Source organism: Paramisgurnus dabryanus, chromosome 6, assembly GCF_030506205.2.
Source record: "Paramisgurnus dabryanus chromosome 6, PD_genome_1.1, whole genome shotgun sequence".
NCBI lineage: Eukaryota > Metazoa > Chordata > Actinopteri > Cypriniformes > Cobitidae > Paramisgurnus > Paramisgurnus dabryanus.
In genome coordinates, this window is record NC_133342.1 from 49,643,750 (window position 1) to 49,663,416 (window position 19,667).

Genomic DNA, 19,667 nt, shown 5'->3' on the forward strand with positions numbered 1-19,667 from the left:
GAAAAGGACAAGCCCTTAGCTAGTACATTCAACTGTATATCAGAGAGAGGGGTACCTGTTAGGTTTATAACCGTGTCCGTTGGTGGTGCCGTGTGCGATAAGGTGGTTTTCTTACTGTACGTCCTCTTCTCGTCCTTGGTTTATTTGACCTTTGTTCTGTTGTTTGTTTGTCCCCCTTTTTCTTAGGGGGAGTTGGTCGTTTGATTCTAACGCGAAGTCAGCCCTTAAGCTGTTTAATTAACGTAGCCCGTATAAGCTAATTAACATAAACTAGAAATGCGATCGGTTAAACACTCCAATGTTTTATAACGCAATATGCCAAGGAGGAAGGATTTTTATGCAGTTGTGAATCGAGTTGATTGTGATAAAACTGAAATGCAACTAAGGCTAAACTAGTCCAGTTATGTATATTAAAGCTTCTCACCTTGCAACAGGTTTAAGAAATCAATGGAAATCTGTCGTAATCTGTTATAGTTGTCATTCATTTCATTTTAGAGCCCCGTTGATTAATAAACAGTCTGAAGACTCATGTAATAACAGTATAGCTGTTTTCTCAAGTTCACAGTTTTAATGATCTGTCGTTATTTTTGCTTTACTGAAGCTGCTGGTGTGTGAAACTTGTACTTTACCTTATAAATAATGCTAATAATTATAATACAAGCTTTGGTCAAGCATTGTTGACCCAGTCTTATTTGAGGCATAATGTAAATGTATAGAAAAGATGCATTGTTGTTGTTCGCCATTTTTAAATGTTACAATGTTATTGGTGTGTGTAACAGCTCAAGTATACAGTATGTCACTGAGACTGTCTCTGAAAATCAGACTTAAGTCTCAAATCTTATTGTGAGATAAAAAGCATCACAGTTTAATTTCAAGCATTAATTTCACTATGATTTCAATCGCTGACATGACATTACTCAGTCAATATTAAAGATATCAAGTTTATATTTTCATAAAATGTTCTTTACATTATATAGGATTATTTTATGCGGAAAACAGTAAATCACAAAGAAATACTTCAGCTGGGTTTTCACAGGCATGGTCACATTAATCTTTAAGAATGTTGTATTTTCTCTGAATATTTGATTTAATGTACTGTATTTTTCAATTAAATTTACATTGCACTATAAATTATCTTAGCTGCAGACATTGTAGGTGTTTATAAATACTGATAATTGTGGTCATAACAATAGCAAAATAAATAGTTCTGTATTATTAAATTACAGACAAAGATTTTGAATAGCTACAGTAGGTTGGATTGTATGTTTGGTGCGAAATGGGTATGGTGGGGGCCTTACCCCCTACGCTTTCATAGGGCCCAAAATTGCTAGCGGCGCCCCTGCTTACAGTTATTCAAAGATGCACACATTATTCCATATTACTCCCGTTTATGAGCACGTTTGTCTCTGGCCTCGCTCTGTTATGTAATAGATTGACAGGTGCGCATCTCCGTCTTTCAAACATATATAATTTTGTAATTACTACCTTGGGAAAATTACCCATGATTTTATCATTGTGAAAATGTTTTTTTTTTTTGCAAATTAAAACGATTTGTATTTCCGCAATTTTACAACAAATACGATGGTTATGGTATATTGTGGAGTTAGAGACCATAGTAAATTTGTGTCTACTGTTGTTTTACAACAAATAAAAACTAAAAGACTATGTTAGTATAATTAAACAATGGTGAATGGGGCTCACAAAACGCACGCTGTTTCACACATACTCTGTATGCGGAATAAGCCAAGTTAGCGCTGAGGTACCTGTGCATCCCGGTCAGTCTCCTCGGAGCGGCTGTTTTCGGCGGCGGCTGGACTGACGGTCACCATGGGTTGCGGTCGCGTCTGACCCCAAAACATGCTTTTATTTCTCAAAAAAAAATCAGTAGACTGGTGCAGAAGTTTTATGCCAGTTACTTAAGTTAGTTATTTTTCACGAGGCTTTAAGTAGCCTAATTTGTTATAGCCTAATGTTAGGAAGGCTAATATCTTGCACTTTCTTCTGGCTTGAATAATTTTGAGTTACATTTTGACAAAACCTTTCAGATCTAAGTATTATGCGTTTTGTTTAATTTAATGTTAAACATGAATCTGTTTTTTTTTTTAAATAATGAGGTCTCTGTTTAAGAACGCTGGCTCGCAGCTGCAGGTTCCGCTGCTTTAGAGCACTCCACACGCACGCAAATATATGTTTGAAACAAAGTTTAACTGTCTGCCACAAGTTGATCTTGTAATAAAGGTCTCATCGAGGAAAAACACGCTGTATATTTGTATTCATTGCATTTTTTAAGTATAAAAGTTAAATAACAAATTTTATTATAAAAATATTAATGATTAATCGATTGTCGATCGTTAATTCTCCCGACGATCGACAAAGAAAACTTAATCGAATGCCCATCCCTAATCCCCACAAAGGTAAAAAGAGTCATGTTTATTTTTGCGTGTTGTCATTTGGTCATAAAATACTACATATGATGCTAGAACATCTCAAAAAGGGTTTTACAGGGGGTATGGCTTAGCTAAATGAGATGTAAATGAGCCCTATTGTCTCCCCCAGCTGAAAAGAAGAGTCCCTTTCGTCTCGATTTTCTCGGTTTGAGTAGTTCTGAGTTCCTATATTCAAATGGCCACAACTTCTCCAAATCTTATCAGATTTCCACACATCGTTGGAAAGCTTAGAAACTGCAATTTCAGAATATGTGAATAACTCAAAATGCCCAGATCCGACTTGTGTCCCTACTTTCCGTGACTGGTCACAATTTAATACCATGACCATATGGATTATAGACTTTTTAGGAAAGGTGATTTAAGACTTTTTAAGACCTGCATAAACCAGGGCGCAAAACGCAAATCAACTGTGATTATGTAAAACAAGGATTTCGTTACATTTTATAAATGCCCCCTTATAAAACGTACAATTAGCGGGGAATTAGATTAAATTAGGCCTCTAAACATAATGTATTGCCCAAAAATGCACGAATTAGCGTTAAATGATTAACGTTACCAGCTTCCTAATTTGAGACGCACATCACATTAATAGGTAGGCTAAAGGCATAAACTGTATCAACTTTTAAAAAAACAAGTATATTTATGCATGAAGATAATTGTAACAAGACAGTAAAATGTAGTGTTAAAACAGATTACTTACCAGATCAACGCTCCCAAAACCAAAATTGATATAACAGCAGACAACATGGTCAAAACAGAGTAGAACTTTGTCTGATGATCTTTGTAAAACTGCTGCATGCTACAACGCGTGTCTTCTCAAAAGTATTCAAAGAAACCCCCATTGTGAATTTCCGTGAAGAAAATATATTCTTTTTTTTTTGCTATAAATAGGTCATTGTCTCCACAAAACCCATTCGAGGACAACAGACCAAAATGGCGAACTTTCTCGCGTGTTGAGACGAAGAATGTACATTGTACGCAAATGCGTGTGACGTCAGACGGATCACTGTTAAGTGCTATGACAAAAATAAATGAAACTGGTTGAGCACTGTGAACTTAAAATAAAAATATGGTACACATAATGCAAAAAATTTAAGACCAATTAACTTTTTACAATTTTTAAGTAATTACAACCTATTTTTATCAAACCTTAACTGTTCAGTCTTGCAGTGTACTTTGCTTAGTTATTAATGGAAACAAAAACAAAACTATAAATTTCTGATTATTGGAATTTAAGGGGTCTATTTTGAAATCCCCACTTATGTAAACAGTTTTATAATATTTTTAACAAATAATCTTTCCATACAATTTTTAAATACTTCAATATCAAAACCAGGTTCTCTATATGCACAACTTACAATTACATGTTTCTTTTTCCAAAATTATTTCAACCGTTACAATCTCTACACTGAAAAAAAACTTCTGGACATCAGTTGCACATAATTAAATTAGGTTTTCTTAAAATGATATTAACATTAAAATTAATTTCATTTTAAGAAAACTTTATTCAATCATGTTGAACTGGTGTACATAATTAAATTAAGTAGATCCAACAATTTTTTAAAAGAAAAATCATTTTAAGAAAACTTTTTCCCAGTGTACATATTATGCCACTCCACCTTTTTTTTTATTCTGTTGATTTATGTTATTCAGTTCATATACTTTTAACTCAAACTTGACCTCCTTCTCATCAGATATAGCTATCACCTGGAAAGGTTTTTTAAAATGTCTTATATATTCTTCAATTTTGTGAACGTTTGAATATTAACTTCTACTATTGAAGTGGATAATTAATATTCCCTGATTTACTTCAATATTCACATTAAATTGATCTTCAGAATAATAACAACAATTATTGTTTAGGTTGTTAAAAATTATTTTCAGGGTCAATATCTTACTCTAAAACATGCCGATTAAAATCAGTAAATTTAAATGTTCTTAAGTTCCAATTATCACACTCATCATCACTCTCTTCTTTAGCTGTTGAATTTAAACGACACTGATCTTCCATCGAGTCCATATACATTTTAATTCACAGAAAGCACACATGATCTTTTAATAAAATGTTACTTATTCCTGCGTCACTAGTACTTGTCAAGTTTTTCAATGTGTCTTACAGACAGCACTCTAGCCTCCTCTGGGGTCCCATTAAGTTTTATGTCAACTTTACAATAGACTCTATGCACGCCCTACTGCCTACGTATTTCCAAAATCTTAGTTTTACACGGGCGTCTCGTCTAGCATTATCCGATAGCAAGACGTGGTGATAGTGTGGCCTTTTGTCATTTTCATCTAACTAGCTATTGCCACTTATTATATTATACATATTATCAACCTTGGTTTTTATATTTAAACAACGTTTTGGTTAGGAGTTCAACATGCTTTAAGTGTCTTCGGCGGGAAGGTGTTACTTCTCAGTATTGCTGTATCAGAATCCACGAAAAAATCGTCATTGGACATCCCAATTGTGGTGACTAAAGGGGGTGTAGTGCTGGCAAAATCCTTATACGCCTCTGCCACTTGCATGACTGAAAGGTCAGGCAGCTCACCAGCAACACCTTTATACAAGGTACTCCTGAAACAAAAATAAACATTTTACCTCAAAACAATTTCTCATTGCCTGTTAAAAGGTTTGTTTGAGATAATTTACTCATCATTGTGTCATTCTAGAAATGTAAGCGACTTCTTACAGAGAGACTTTATGCTTAGTCATCACTAACTTTATAGTATAGATAATCTTAAGAGCATCTAAGTGTATTCAACTGTCTATTCTACTTTGAGAGACAGTGAAAATGAACTCAAATGTATTTAGTTACCAATTGTAGTAAACTTGAACCCATTTTTGTATGAAAGTAGGGTTTGAGTTTACTTTAGGGTTTGAGAGAGAGTATCTTAAAGGTGCGTATTAGTTCATATTCTTGATGTCAAAAATTTGCACAGTTGAGTACACTTAGATGTTCTCAAGTTTAGCATAGGAGGTGCTAAAGACATTTTAGTACATTTTGTGAAAAATTAGTGTGTGAAAATAGAGAACTAAGTACATTATGGAAGTGCACTTTTTTCACCTGGGAAGATATCTTTTTGTGTGTCCCAGAATAAAGTCATTGTAACGTGGGCTGCTTACACAAAGCGTGAGAGAGATAAATCCATGTGCAAGGAGGTTTTATTAAATAAATTCCACGTCGGCAAGCAAACAAATCCAAACAGGGTAATCCAATAACATAATCCAAAATAAACATGCAAGAAGTCAAAATCCAGAATATGCAGAAACAGGAATACAAAACAGGAACAGGACAAAATGAAACGCTCAGAACTGCAGCTGTTACACATACAATACTTCGCAGGGACATTATCTGATTTTACCGGTTTTATACTGAACAGACAAGAAGTGGGAAGTGAAGCATGACATGACCACAATACAAAATAAAAGACCTAATAACAAAACAAAACGGAACACAAGACAAAACCCTTACATAACCCCCCTCCAATGGGTGACTCCTGGAGCCCACTAACATCAATGACATAGTCCAAGGGTGGGTGGGCGGGCCAGGACCTTTTTGCAGGGTAGGACCAGAGGACAGAGGCGGTCGTGGGTCGTGTGGCCAGGACGGTCCAGGGTCCTGGGGGGGCGTGGTCCTGGGGCAGGCGTGGTCCAGGGTCGTGAGGCAGGCGTGGACCATCGAACACCTCGGCATCCTCCTCTGTGTCTTCTGCCTTCTCCATGCGTCCAGGTACTACCCCCCCAAAAAATTGGGGGAGCTTCTGCCCACCAGGGTGGCACTGGTGGCGCTCTAGACCTGTAGACAGAGATAGCTGAGAGAGAGGCCGGCAAAGCCAGGTTAGCAGAAGACAGGTTAACAACAGCAGAGTATCTAAAGACTTCAGTAATGTTCATCTTGGAACAGGCAATGAGTTCAGGGTTGTATACAGTTATTTTGGCAAGGGCAGAAAGTCCATGGAGCTTAGGAGTGACCACATCAGCTGACCTACAGGACACATGGAAATCAGGAGTAACTATCTTGGCCTCTACATGACACACATGTACCTCGGAAACAGGAAATTCAGAAACAGGCCTCATGGTAGTGACAGAAACCTCAAGACATTTAGGCTCAGCAGACGTGGTCAGGAAAATAAGCTCAGGGGACTCAGATTCAAACTTTTCAGCCGAAACATGAAGTGCAGGTGATTCATGTAAAGCAGACGACTCAGGTGAATCAGAGTGAGGTGAACCAGACGACTCAGGTGAACCAGATGACTCGGGTGAACCAGACGACTCGGGTGAAACAGGCGACTCAGGTGAACCAGGTGAAACGGGCAACTCGGGTAAACCAGGTGAAAAAGGCGGTTCAGGTAAGCCAGGCGGTTCAGGTAACTCAGACGATTCACTTTGGACGGGATGTGCAGGAGGCTCAGGTTTGGACCTTCTAGTCGTGGTAACAAGTGCAGGAGACACATCTTCGAACCTTTTAGCCGTGACAGGAGGTGCATCAGATGATTCATATACAAGGGCTTGGGGAACACAGGAAACAGAAGAGCAGAAAGCAGACCACACACACCACAGGGCCATGGCAAATGCAGGAAGCAAGAGTTCACAGAACATAACTCAGTAGCTGTGGGAGCCACAGAACAGTACAAACTTGACGTGAGATCCTAGACATCCGTACCGAAACCATCTGGGTATCCAGCAGACTTGACATCAGTAGTCGGTTCCTTACATGAACAGGATATGTAGGTGAGGCAGCCATTTTGTGAAGTGGCTCAGGTGCAGGTATGAAGGCCATCTTGATAGCAGGTGCAGGGTTAACAATAGCCGCCTTGAAGACAGGTGTGTTTGTGGCAATGGCTCTTTGGATAACAGGTGCAGGAATGTTGGTAGCCACCTTAAAAACAGGTGCAGGTTACATGACCGCCATCTTGGGTGCAGAGACAGGCATGGTGGCGGCCATTTTAGAGACAGGCATGGTGGCGGCCATTTTAGAGACAGGCATGGTAGCGGCCATTTTAGAGATAGGCATGGTGGCGGCCATTTTAGAGACAGGCATGGTGGCGGCCATCTTAGAAACAAGTATGACTTTAGCTGGCTCTTGTGAGGTGGTTGTGGTTGAGCTTTAGTGTTCCTCATCTACAGCCAGAGGTGTAAAGAGTAGCTGAAAGCCATACTTGAGTAAAAGTACAAATTCCTTACTGTAAAAATTACTCCACTACAAGTTACAAGTCACCAATTTAAATACGACTTGAGTAAAAGTATTAAAGTAACCCAATTTAAAAGTACTCAAGTATTTTTACTCGTACTGAATGTTGGCTCAAAGATGCACTAGTCCTCAACACAAAGAGACATTGTAGGTCTGGGCAGTGAAAACTAAGAAAGTTTATTTATGAGGTTTTATTTCCTAATATAGAAAAGAAATCAAACACCTCAAAATTTTGACCTGGCAGAACAAACACAGATTAAACATAGTCATAGTCTTTTGACTAAAATTTTATTTAGTTTTAGTCATATTTTTGTCATCTGAATTGATTTAGTTTTAGTCTAATTTTATTCAACTAAATGCCATGAGATTTTAGTCTAGAAATCTACATTAAATTTAGTCTAGTGTCATTGTGTACTTGAATGTGCCATGCTGAAAAACATATAGCCTAACTTTGTGATATAAATATATGGTAACAATTTACAGTGGGGTTCATTGGTTAATATTGGTTGGCTACATTGGTTAACATGAACTGATAATGAGCTGCACTTATACAGCATTTATTCATCTTTGTTAATGTTAATTTCAACAATTACTAATACTTTATCAAAATCTTGTTAACATTAGTTAATGCACTCTGAACTAACATGAACAAACAATTAAAGCTTACATTTTTATTAACTTACATTAACAAAGGTGAATAAATGATGTAACAAATGTATTGCTCATGGTTTGTTCAAGTTGGTTAATACATTAGCTACTGTTAACTGATGAACCTTGTTGTAAAGTGTTACCAAATATTCTTATATAGGCCTATCCTAAAAAAGATATAATTTTTATATTTAGAAAATTCCAGTAAACTAAAATTACACTAACAGAAATATGATAATGCATATTAAAAACGTGAAGTTGTTCATTTGAAAGATTAATTGAAAACACATGTAGTACGTAACACCACTATCTCACATTAAGTGCACTACATTTCTTCCGTCATGCATCCCTCTTACAGTAAATACATTACAGCATACTTGATTAAATGTGAGGACAGTGAAATTGTACACTTATTATCAATCTTATAATGTACTTAAGTTACTCGGGCAATCAGTACAGGACCTCGCTGGTTTATTTTGGCTTATATAGTAAGTTATATCAAGTTATGTACCAGCTCAGGTTAGCTGATAAGGTAGCATCAGAGTATATAAACATTTGTGCTTGCCTTTGAGTTGCGGGATGACCCTCCTGCAATCACGCATCACTTTTGTTTTGATTGTAGCATCACATGTTTAAAAAAGGGTCCCTTGACTGAAGCAAATGTGATATGCATCCATATGTTTGCTCTTTATCTCTTCTCTCAGACCAGACGCGAACTTTTCTCTACAGTTTATGACATACGCAGCACGCAGATGTCCCACTACGGTGGCTCAACGCAAGCCATTCATTGTTTGACATCAAAGTACCGCGAGACCAGACTTCTCCATATGCATTTGATTTGCTCTCGCAGTACTTTGATTTCATACGATTGCTCTGCGCAGAGCCAAATGTAGTCCCTCAGTTGTGTGTGGGCGTGTAACCTCACGACCACAGATTCTATCCATCATCACCCTCTGACACTTTCGTCTTGTTTTTATTTGACGAATAAACAATGTAGCGAGTAACGTTAAGTGTCATTTCAAATGTAGTGGAGTAAAGAGTTCAAAAACCCAATAAAAAATGTAATTGAGTAGAGAGTAAAAGTTGCCTATATTTTTGATACTCAGTACGAGTACAAAGTAGCCCAAAAAATACTTAAGTACAGTAACGAAGTACATTTACTCAAGTACTTTACACCTCTGTCTACAGCTCCCACAGTGAAGGGAGAACCACTCAACAAAAGAGCAAAGTCTATGTAGCTTTCTAAGGTCCAGGTTGAGGCATCACGTGGCATATACAGGCGTACATTTTTATGACGTGCATTATAAAAAATGTCCTTAAGCATGTCAACATTATAGTGTACCTGATAGCTCAGATCAAGGAAGTCCTTGACGTAATCCTTAATCGGTCGGTTGTTCTGGCGTAGTCCAAGCAAAGCAAACAGTAGATTCATGATGCTGGCAGGAATTCACAAACCTCCGCTGGATTCTGGTATGGCGAAGTATTCTTTAACGTGGGCTGCTTACACAAAGCGTGAGAGAGATGAATCTATGTGCAAGGAGGTTTTATTAAATAAATTTCATGTAGGCAAGCAAACAAATCCAAACAGGGTAATCCAATAGCGTAATCCAAATAAACAGGCAAGAAGTCAAAATCCAGAATATGCAGAAACAGGAACAGGACAAAAACCATGAAACGCTCAGAACGGCAGCTGTTACACATACAATACTTTGCAGGGACATGATCTGATTTTACCGGTTTTATACTGAACAGACAGGAAGTGAGAAGTGAAGCATGACATGACCAGAATACAAAATAAAAGACTGAAAACAGAACAGGATATCAAAATAAAATCCCTAATAACAAAACAAAACTGAACACAAGACAAAACCCTTACAGTCATATGGGTTCGGAATTACATAAGGGTGTATAATGCCTTTTTTTTGACAACTATCCATTGGTTTAAATCATAAACATTGTCAAATTATACTTCTAGGTTGCATTTATAATTGATTGCAGTATGCACCTTAAAGGGAAACCAGACAAGTCTGCGTATTATTTCTCTACAAGCTCCCCCTAGTGTCTGGAAGTAAATGCTTTTAAACACACTGTTGTGAAAACAAACTGTTGTCCCTCCCCCCTCGCAACCAAGTTTATCAGCTTATTTCCAATGTCTAAGTTAGGTAAGTAATATTTCCTTTCCAACTGATTTTTTATTTTTATTGTGTTGTAATGCATAATAGTATATTTACTGTGTACGACCGATATGAAAGAGGCAAACTACTGCTTTCGTGTTTTGTTTTTTATTAGGAGAGTGGGCCAGAGAATAAAATAATTATAAATAAATAAATAAATAAATATATATAGACAAGCAAAGGGAAAACGTCATTCGTCCAGATGAACTTATAGACCTTACTAATATAACTTTAGTCAAGTATTATCTTTTTACATCTCTCTCTCTCTCTCTCTCTCTCTCTCTCTCTCTCTCTCTCTCTCTCTCTCTCTCTCTCTCTCTCTCTCTCTCTCTCTCTCTATATATATATAGATTTCGGTACGTCTTCCGGAACTCGTATTTGTTGAAAGCATACGCCTTTCAGTTAAAAACGTAAGACATAATCGTAGTTTCATTCTTACCATTGTAACTGTTGCCTTTCTGTAATAATAATAATAATTATTCGTCAGGAGAGTCTTCATTCGTCCGGTAATGAGTCATTTAACCATATACCGACTTACGAAAATGATTTATTAACATGAAAATGCTGCCTTGTGTCCCTTTAAACCAGCAGCAAGTTTCCTCTCTTTAGGTCTTGCAGATAAAACCACCATTACAGTGACAGGACCTGGCCGAACTCCATAGGAATACCAATGATAGTTTTAGGATTAATGTTGCCAGTTATGTGCTATGAGACCAGCAATACATGTCTTGGTCATCTCACTAATTAGACAAAGTTAAGGATACAGGGAGAAAACGCTTATTTTAATAATCTTAAAAAAATGAACATTGTTCTTGGTTTGTGCCAGCTCTGCTCAGTAATCCAAGCTGAGAGTAATATTCTGTCTGGTACAATAGTGCAACTATGTGATTACACAGTGCATTGCCAGCAACACAAGAACAGACAATCTGGGACAATATGACAGGGCTGGAGTCCTTTAACACAATCTATAGACAATGTTACAAATGACAATATATCAATTAAAAGACCCCAAATTATTGAGCATTTGAATAAACAATGACTTATTTTGCTTTTAAAGTGCTAAACGTTTACTTTAAATAGAAATTATTATAAATTTAATAAGACAATATACTCAAAATATGAACAACATGTAATCTTTTATGTCTTTATGTTTGTCTGCCTACTCTTAGACTATGTGGGTTCTCTGCCTTCCTCATAGATCTGTAACACGTCGCCTTCACCCTTATCTCTCCTGTTACCTGATCCTAATTAGAAACTGAAAAATACACAAATGTTACAGTGTATTAACATAACTACTTGGAAAAGTATAAAAACAGACCATCTGAAAAGGTTAAATCGAAAGAAAACAAAACTCTGACTTTTACAAACAAAGCTAACGTTACCTCGCTAATCCACTGATAACAATGTTATTCATGCAAGAATGTTGCTACAAATCTGCAACACTGCTTTCCAGACTTCAGACTGCAATCCTTCTGTCCTTCTCTTCATTTTGTTTTTTTAATTCTTTAAAGGGGACAGAGAATAAAAAAACCTTTTTATCTTGTCTTTGTTGAATAATGGTAGTCTACCCGCATTCACGAACATACAAAAAGTGCTAGACATGCTAAACATCTCAGTCTCATAGAAATTCCTCTTTTAGAAATGTCAGCCAGAAAACGGCCCAATCTGAAAAACTGATGCTTATGACATTACAGGCATCTCCCTGCCCCTCCACTTTAAAATAATTAGCTACATTTTTTGGGTGGCAGCAAAGTCAGCCAATCAGTAATGAGATTGCAAGTTAAGCCAGTCGGGGGAGCCAAATAGGTGCAAAACCACTTGTTTAAAATCCCCCACACTAATAGAGCTATCTGAGAGAGGTTTTTAGGAAGCTTCTAAGGCATTACAGACCCAAACAAAAAATTTTTACTCACATCACAGAACAACGATAAATACCCCGTTCAATCATTCTATGTCACCTTTAATTTTACTCATCAATTCAATTATCATTTTCTGTTGATGCGATTTTATCTTTTCAATTTCCTTGCTCTTTTTTTGGTGGCATTTTTAAGTGTTTTTATCTCCCACGTTAATACACTTCCTCCACTGAATCCGAGCAGAGACACACATCCCTACCAGCATCTCACGCAGGTGACAAGATTTCGGAGTCTTCGATATAACTTTGCCGTCCTTAGTATAACTTTGATGTCCTTGATATAACTTCGGAGTCCTCGGAATCGGACGCTGATTTCTTTAAACCTTCTCTTGTGATAAAAAGTTTAGATGAGATGAAGATGGGAGACAGATTCCTGTGGTACGTGTGAGAGAGAGAGACGAGAGCGCGAGCCAGATTGCGCCAACTCATATGAACAACCATAAAGCTTGGCATTGCATGACAAAACCTCTAGTAGACACATCTACATTTAAACAAAGCTTGACAAGGACAATGGGAAAGAAGATGGCTTATAAATTGACCGGAAACCAATAAGAACAAACAGACAACCATGAAAATGAATACTTTCTAAAATAAACGGCACGACCATGGAACATAAAACTATTACAATTATTCGCTTGCTGTGCCAGGCAAACAGATTATAGTCTTTGTAATGTTAGCACTTTTCACAGTGAATGAATGAATAGCAACAAGCTATCATTTAGCTACCTTGAACAAGGCACCATGTGTGTGTGATTAACACAACGTAAGGTTGTATTAATTTTTTATGTGTGAAAAGTATTTCAGACCCTATGTGCAAAGATCTTTAGAAAGAGATTTGTTGAGAACGGTTGAGAATTATCCAATTAGTCATGGAATTTTGAAAGGTCTGTTCCAGACATTAAAAGTCAATTTTTGTCCAAGTCATGGAATTTCTGGGATTTAGTTTGCATTTATAAAAAATGCAATCCGCTTTCTAAGTTGGCGTGAGGAATGAATGCCATTTCCAAGCCTAAACTATTCATTTCACGCATATAAGCGAAACATTACAAACTTAAGGTGTACACTAAATTGTCAGGCTCATGGCATTTTAGACATAGGTCATGAAAATTCAGCTTTTTAGTCAGTGAAAGTCAGTGAATTTGACATTCGGCTTGGAGTGAGAACCCTGATTTACATAGTCAAAAAGAATAAAACCGTGTTGAGATGTAGTGTAAAAGTGGAAGTAAGGCTTCAGTACTTCAGGTAAAAGAGGACTACTGAAGGTTACAGTAAGTACAGGGTTCCCGCGGGGTCTTAAAAAGCCTTAAAAGCATTGAATTTATGAATTTGGAAATAATACCTTAAAAAGACTTAAAAAAGTCTTAAATTTTGATGTCTGGGTCTTAAAAATTGTGCTGTATGTAACTTCTCCATATTGTATTTTTCCTTCAAAGTTTCTTTGTCAACCACATTTTGATTAAATCAGGGATGCAAACACATCGCTTTTCAGTGCCTGCGCCTTTTTATTATTAATGGCATTTTGGTTGCGAGCACATCGTGTCTCTACCGATGAGTCTGCTGTACGTTCACATGCTCTCTGTTTCTCGATGAATTGGGTGCGACATGAAGCGAGTTCAGCGTAACATGTTTCTGAACTTGAGCAGAGTTGTATGCATAGAGGTTTTCACGGAGGACCGGGTCCGATTAACATTATGTGTAAAACCCGAGTCGATAGGAAAACGGCCGTGATCAGAGTCAGTCAGCGCAACATGTTTCTGAACTTGAGCAGAGTTGTATGCATAGAGGTTTTCACGGAGGACCGGGTCCGATTAACATTATGTGTAAAACCCGAGTCGATAGGAAAACGGCCGTGATCAGAGTCAGTCAGCGCTAATGTTCACGTGCAGTTTCAAGCTGCGTGCCTCCGTTTCTATTGCGATAACAACTGGCTTGGTTTGAAAGTCACGACCACGCGCTGCACTTTCTTTCTCCGTCCCTTTGTTTAATAATGTAATTATTAATGAACCATCTTTTTATATCTAAAAAGTTTGCTCAAAGATCACAAAGATGGTAGCAAAAAAGCAATGTGAATGTTAATTAAGCCCATTGCACGAGCAAAGCTCAAGCTGACTCTAGATATAAAAAACGCAAAACTCTAATATAAAGTCACCAGTCACTGGGACAGCAAGTAGACTTTTGAATCTAAAATAATAAGTGGATTAAGCTCTTTTAATCTGCAAGAGAGGAATTAAAAGAGGCACTTTTACTGCTTCTGCTCTATCTAAAAAAGGAAAGAAAACTACATAAACCATAACACACCGATTACATTTATAATCTCTAGACCTGCACTTTCTATCATTAATATACTATACATATTATTGTATTCAAAAGAGTTTGATAAAAGCGGTCATCTACACAAGTATTGCTTCATATGTCAGTGCAAAAACAGTAAAGTGTTTTGTGATGCTTTGACAAACGTTGTCAGCTTTGTTCATTTATGGTTGGATTTATTAAATATAATGTGAAATTAATATAAATGAATGCAGCCAGATGGAAGGCCCTGGATACGTTGCAGGAGGTGGCCAGGAAGAAGAGGAAGAAGGAGTAAAGCAAGAAGAAGTGCTAGATAGTTCAATAAGAGTTTTGGTTTAACATAAAAAATGAAATTGAATATTCCAAATTAATGTCGGCGTCTTTTGATTTTCGAATTTCATTTTTCTCTATATACCTAGGTTGGTAGGGATGGCAGGGGTCTGTGGCAATGTAGCCTAAGTATCTGGATATTTGCCTGGGTGTGAGGGCTTAGATTACCTTTCTCTTTTTTGAACATACATGTGTTTGCATCTCTGTTTGTTTAATAAAGTAGTATAAATAAAGAGTGGCGGATCCAATAATTGAGAACGCAACACAGTCCCGGGTCACAGTACAAAATACTGCGAACACGTGATACCTTCAGTAAATGAAGATCACCACAACCATAGACTGCAACACAACACAGCAACAGGCAAAGGAGAAGTGGGAAAAATCAAAGAAAATCTCAGAAATTCCTTAACAACTTAACATTGTTTGGCAAACTTTCTTGTGGCCTACTGAAAAAAAATTTTCACACTTGCTTGGCTTATCATCTTTTTACCCATTTCACATCGGAAAAATAAATGAACACAAGTTTAAGTATTTTAGTTTTTCTTTGCTGGTAGGGACGTGAAATGGGTATTAATTTTTTATACAAATGGTCTTAAAAAGGTCTTAAAAAGACTTGAATTTAACTTGAAGAAACCTGTAGGAACCCTGTAAGTAGCCAGAGACACTTTCCATTATGAATGATTGCATTCGTGTGTGTTACAGGACCCATGTTTCAGTGCCTTACTGCAGTATTCTTATGATAACGGAGCTTTCCTAGGATGTGACCCACCAATGAGGGTATGTTACTTCTAAAGGTTTGTTTTTCACCTTTGTATCCACCTTATTTTGAATGTGAAAGAGAGGTGACGTATTTCCCTTTTTTGTGCGATACGTCCGTTTCAATAGCCAGCAAGTGTCTTATTAAACTATTACATGTATTTAGCATTGTTTTAGTTTTATGAACATATTATTACATCGCTTCTTACCCACCAGATGGGGACATGAGCTTATGAAATTATTTGCTAATTTTAAAATGATTTGCTTTATCATTTAAAGATAACAAAAGTATGTGCAAACACATTCAGAACTATTATAAACATTAAATAAGCAGTTTATGCCGTATATATTCTGAACTGTAATCACATTTTTGTAATAATATATATATAAATAAACAGCATGTTTTTATCAGAAAGAATGTTTTTAAACAATTATTGTATATTTTTCTATGAAGGGTTTTACCGGATGGTTGTGTGGATATAGATATCATGGGTGCATATGCGCCACATTCAGCTCTTGTGCGTGAATTATAGTTAAAACAAATGTTTGTAGAAATTTACTGCATTTGTATAGCTGCACAAATTATGCCGGTCTTCCTGGATTTCCTAATAAACATTAACAAGCCAAGCCAGTCAAAACAGCACGCTCATGTCCCTCGCAATACGACATTAGCCTTAGTGGCTACACAAAGGAGCTCAAAGGTGGCAGCACCTACATTTGTCAAAAATAAGGTGGATTAAGTGTGATTAGATGTCAGACATTAATGGTATCTTTCTTTCTTTTTTATCTTTTAGGATTTTCCCTGATGGAACATAGAAACCCCTTTGGTCTCTGTTATCTCAGTGTGATCTCAAAACAAACAAATATGTTCTATTTTGAATAAAAACTGTCATTCAGTCAAGTTTTGGTTATTAAAGTCCGTACAGTAAGATAATTTAATGTTTTTGTTTGACAGACATAAGGGTTGCAGTGGACATTATGTAAGTTTAGAAATGCAATATATTTTCCTGGTTTCCAGCACAGGTAGTTATGTCTTAAACTTACCTCAGTTTTTCACATTCTGTTATTTATTTTTGACTCTGAGCTGACTGGAGCAGTATAGAGATTAGTCATGACACTGAGAGTGATGTAACAAAGCAGTGATATTATATCTGTTTATAAATGTTCCTGATATGTTTGAAACAATTCCATGGGTGTTTCTACTACAAGTAAATATTATTTAATTTCACGTTTCTGCATTTGGCAGATTTGATCAAAAGCCAAACGATTTGTATTTTGAGCGTTTAGCATGATATGTTGCATTTGAACGCCGTTGTGACTAAACACGCAAATCTGTGATCAACGAGTGTACTGATGTGTAGTCTGTGTGCTGCCACTGTAAGGGAAAATATCCATCCGTTGGCATAGCGAATCTTACGCGTTCAGTCTTTTTCGGCGCTTACTGATGATGTTTCCACGTTACGTAATTTAGTTGGTTTTATCTTATCTTGACTCCAAAAGATAAAATCTCGTTGTTTGTAATTATTAATCAAATATATATAATTGTGGATTTTTTTATAAATATTAGATCATTCTATTAGATCATTCTATGTACCTCATGTTTATAGTGAACTCATTCATTCGATTACCAATGACGTATCGGCCCACACTGGCCGTTGCGCGGGTTCTGAAACACAAACTTGACTGTACCAGAGGTTATGGCTAAAGCAATTTAACAATGCCGCTCCTGCGATCACTTGCTAAAAGGTCCCAATGTAGCCCCTGTCACGACAGGTATAAAAGATAGGAGGCAAATGCAGGTGAAAGGTAAACAGTTTATTAAATGAGAATGACACAGATGATATGATGGCAGTCCAATGACAGACAAAGGCTACGGTGGCAGATCCAGGTGCTTGTGGGTGAATATTGTGTGACGGAGACAAGACCGGATACACAAACGGGCATTAATCCACACTAAGACGAGACACTGGAACACACGAAGAAAGAGCGGCTTTGAACAGGCTTGTAGTACAATCATCTGGCAGTGAGAGGAGAGAATGGATGAGTATATATGCTGGCTGGGTAACTACCGCCAGCTGGAGCAAAGCAATCACACACACCTGCACTCACTCAGGTAATCAGCATTCAGACACGCACACACTCATGCTTCAGTCACACAGACAAACAAAACACAGAAAGTCACGATAGACTTATCCTACCGTGACAGTACCCCCTCCCCCAAGGACGTCACCTGACGTTCTCGGGCTCCTTGACCTGTGATGGAAATCATCAATAAAGGAGTGATCCAATATGTCCCGGGCAGGGACCCAACTTCTCTCCTCCGGACCGTAACCTTCCCAATCCACCAAGTACTGAAATCCGCGTCCCCTCCGTCTGGAGTCCAGAATACGATTAATCGAATAAGTTGGTTCCCCATCTACGAGACGAGGCGGGGGGGAACCGGGACAGGCGGATTAAGACGAGATTTAAACACGGGTTTAATTTTGGAAATGTGAAAAACCGGATGAATTTGTCTGTACACAGGAGGAAGATTAAGGCGGACTGTTACTGGGTTAATGATCTTAGCAACAGAAAATGGGCCAATAAATTTGGGAGTCAACTTATTCGAGACGGAACGCATCGGAATATTCTGAGTAGAAAGCCACACTTTTTGACCCACGACGTAAACGGGAAGCTTCGACCGGTGGCAATCAGCCTTAGCCTTGGTGCGTTGTCTCGCTTGGAGTATAGCCTCACGTGCTCTACTCCAAGTGCGACGGCACCTCTGGACGAAAGCGTGTGCGGAGGGGACCGCGATCTCGGATTCCAGACTGGGAAATAAAGGTGGTTGGTAGCCTAAGCTACACTTCAACGGAGATAGGCCCGTAGCTGACACTGGTAATGAATTGTGCGTGTACTCCACCATAGAGAGTGGTTGGCTCCAGGAGGAAGGATTCTTGGAAACCAAACATCGCAACACTCTTTCCACGTCCTGATTGGCTCGGTTTGACCATTGGTTTGGGGATGAAACCCTGAAGACAAACTAACCGTAGCCCCTAGCAACCTGCAAAACCCTTGCCAAAATTTGGGGACCCCTATCGGAGACCACGTCTGTCGGGAGGCCATGTAACCGGAATACGTGATCAACGATAGCAACCGCTGTCTCCTTGGCTGAAGGCAGTTTGGGCAAGGGAATGAAATGTGCCGCCTTCGAGAATCGGTCCACTACGGTTAAAATCACTGTATTACCCTGGGAGGGTGGAAGGGCGGTTATAAATACTAGCGAAATATGGGACCAGGGTTTCGAAGGGACAGGCAGCGGTCTGAGTAACCCATCGGGAGAACGATTAGATGACTTACCCACAGCACAAACCGAACAAGCCAATACAAAATCATGTGTGTCGCGAGCCATCCCTGGCCACCAGAATCATTGCTTAACCAGAAACTTGGTTCGACTAACCCCTGGATGGCAAGCTACACTGGAATTATGACTCCATTTCAGTACATCTGATCTCAGTCCCTCTGGCACAAATAAACGGTTCGGTTCGGTAAGTGTGAGATGTATGATACTCGCTCTCTGTTTCTTGTGTCAGATCATCGCTCTGTCCATCTGACACAAGAAACAAAGGGGTTTAGCTTGTTAATAGATAATTGGGCCAGCCCAGTTTCAGGATGGAAAATGAACCAATGGGCCGCTGTACCTGCTTTATGGTCCAATATATTGTTTTCACCAGCCCCCAAGGTCATCGGCCCACAGAGCATTTGCCCGATATGCCAGATTACCAGTCCAGCCCTGGTCATGGGTCCAACTAAAACAAACACTAATCACAATAATGGTGACTTAAAATGAAACAAAACATAGACATCTAAACCCCGGGGCGCAATGAACACTTTCAAGGTGGGTATGCAAGACAGAATTTGGGCCCCTCCCTCT

The 19,667-nt window shown here is 38.1% G+C and overlaps 1 protein-coding gene across 1 annotated transcript in view; it reads left to right on the plus strand.

The window, feature by feature from the left end:
- Positions 1-16,849, plus strand: part of mov10l1 (Mov10 like RNA helicase 1) — a 308,056-nt gene extending 291,207 nt beyond the window's left edge. Inside the window, exons 25-26 of the mRNA XM_065272934.2 lie at positions 15,701-15,775; positions 16,549-16,849. Of these exons, the coding sequence (XP_065129006.1) occupies positions 15,701-15,775; positions 16,549-16,560 (87 nt within the window). The 3' untranslated portion in view covers positions 16,561-16,849. The remainder of the gene's footprint in view (positions 1-15,700; positions 15,776-16,548) is intronic.
- Positions 16,850-19,667: the final 2,818 nt, after the last annotated feature.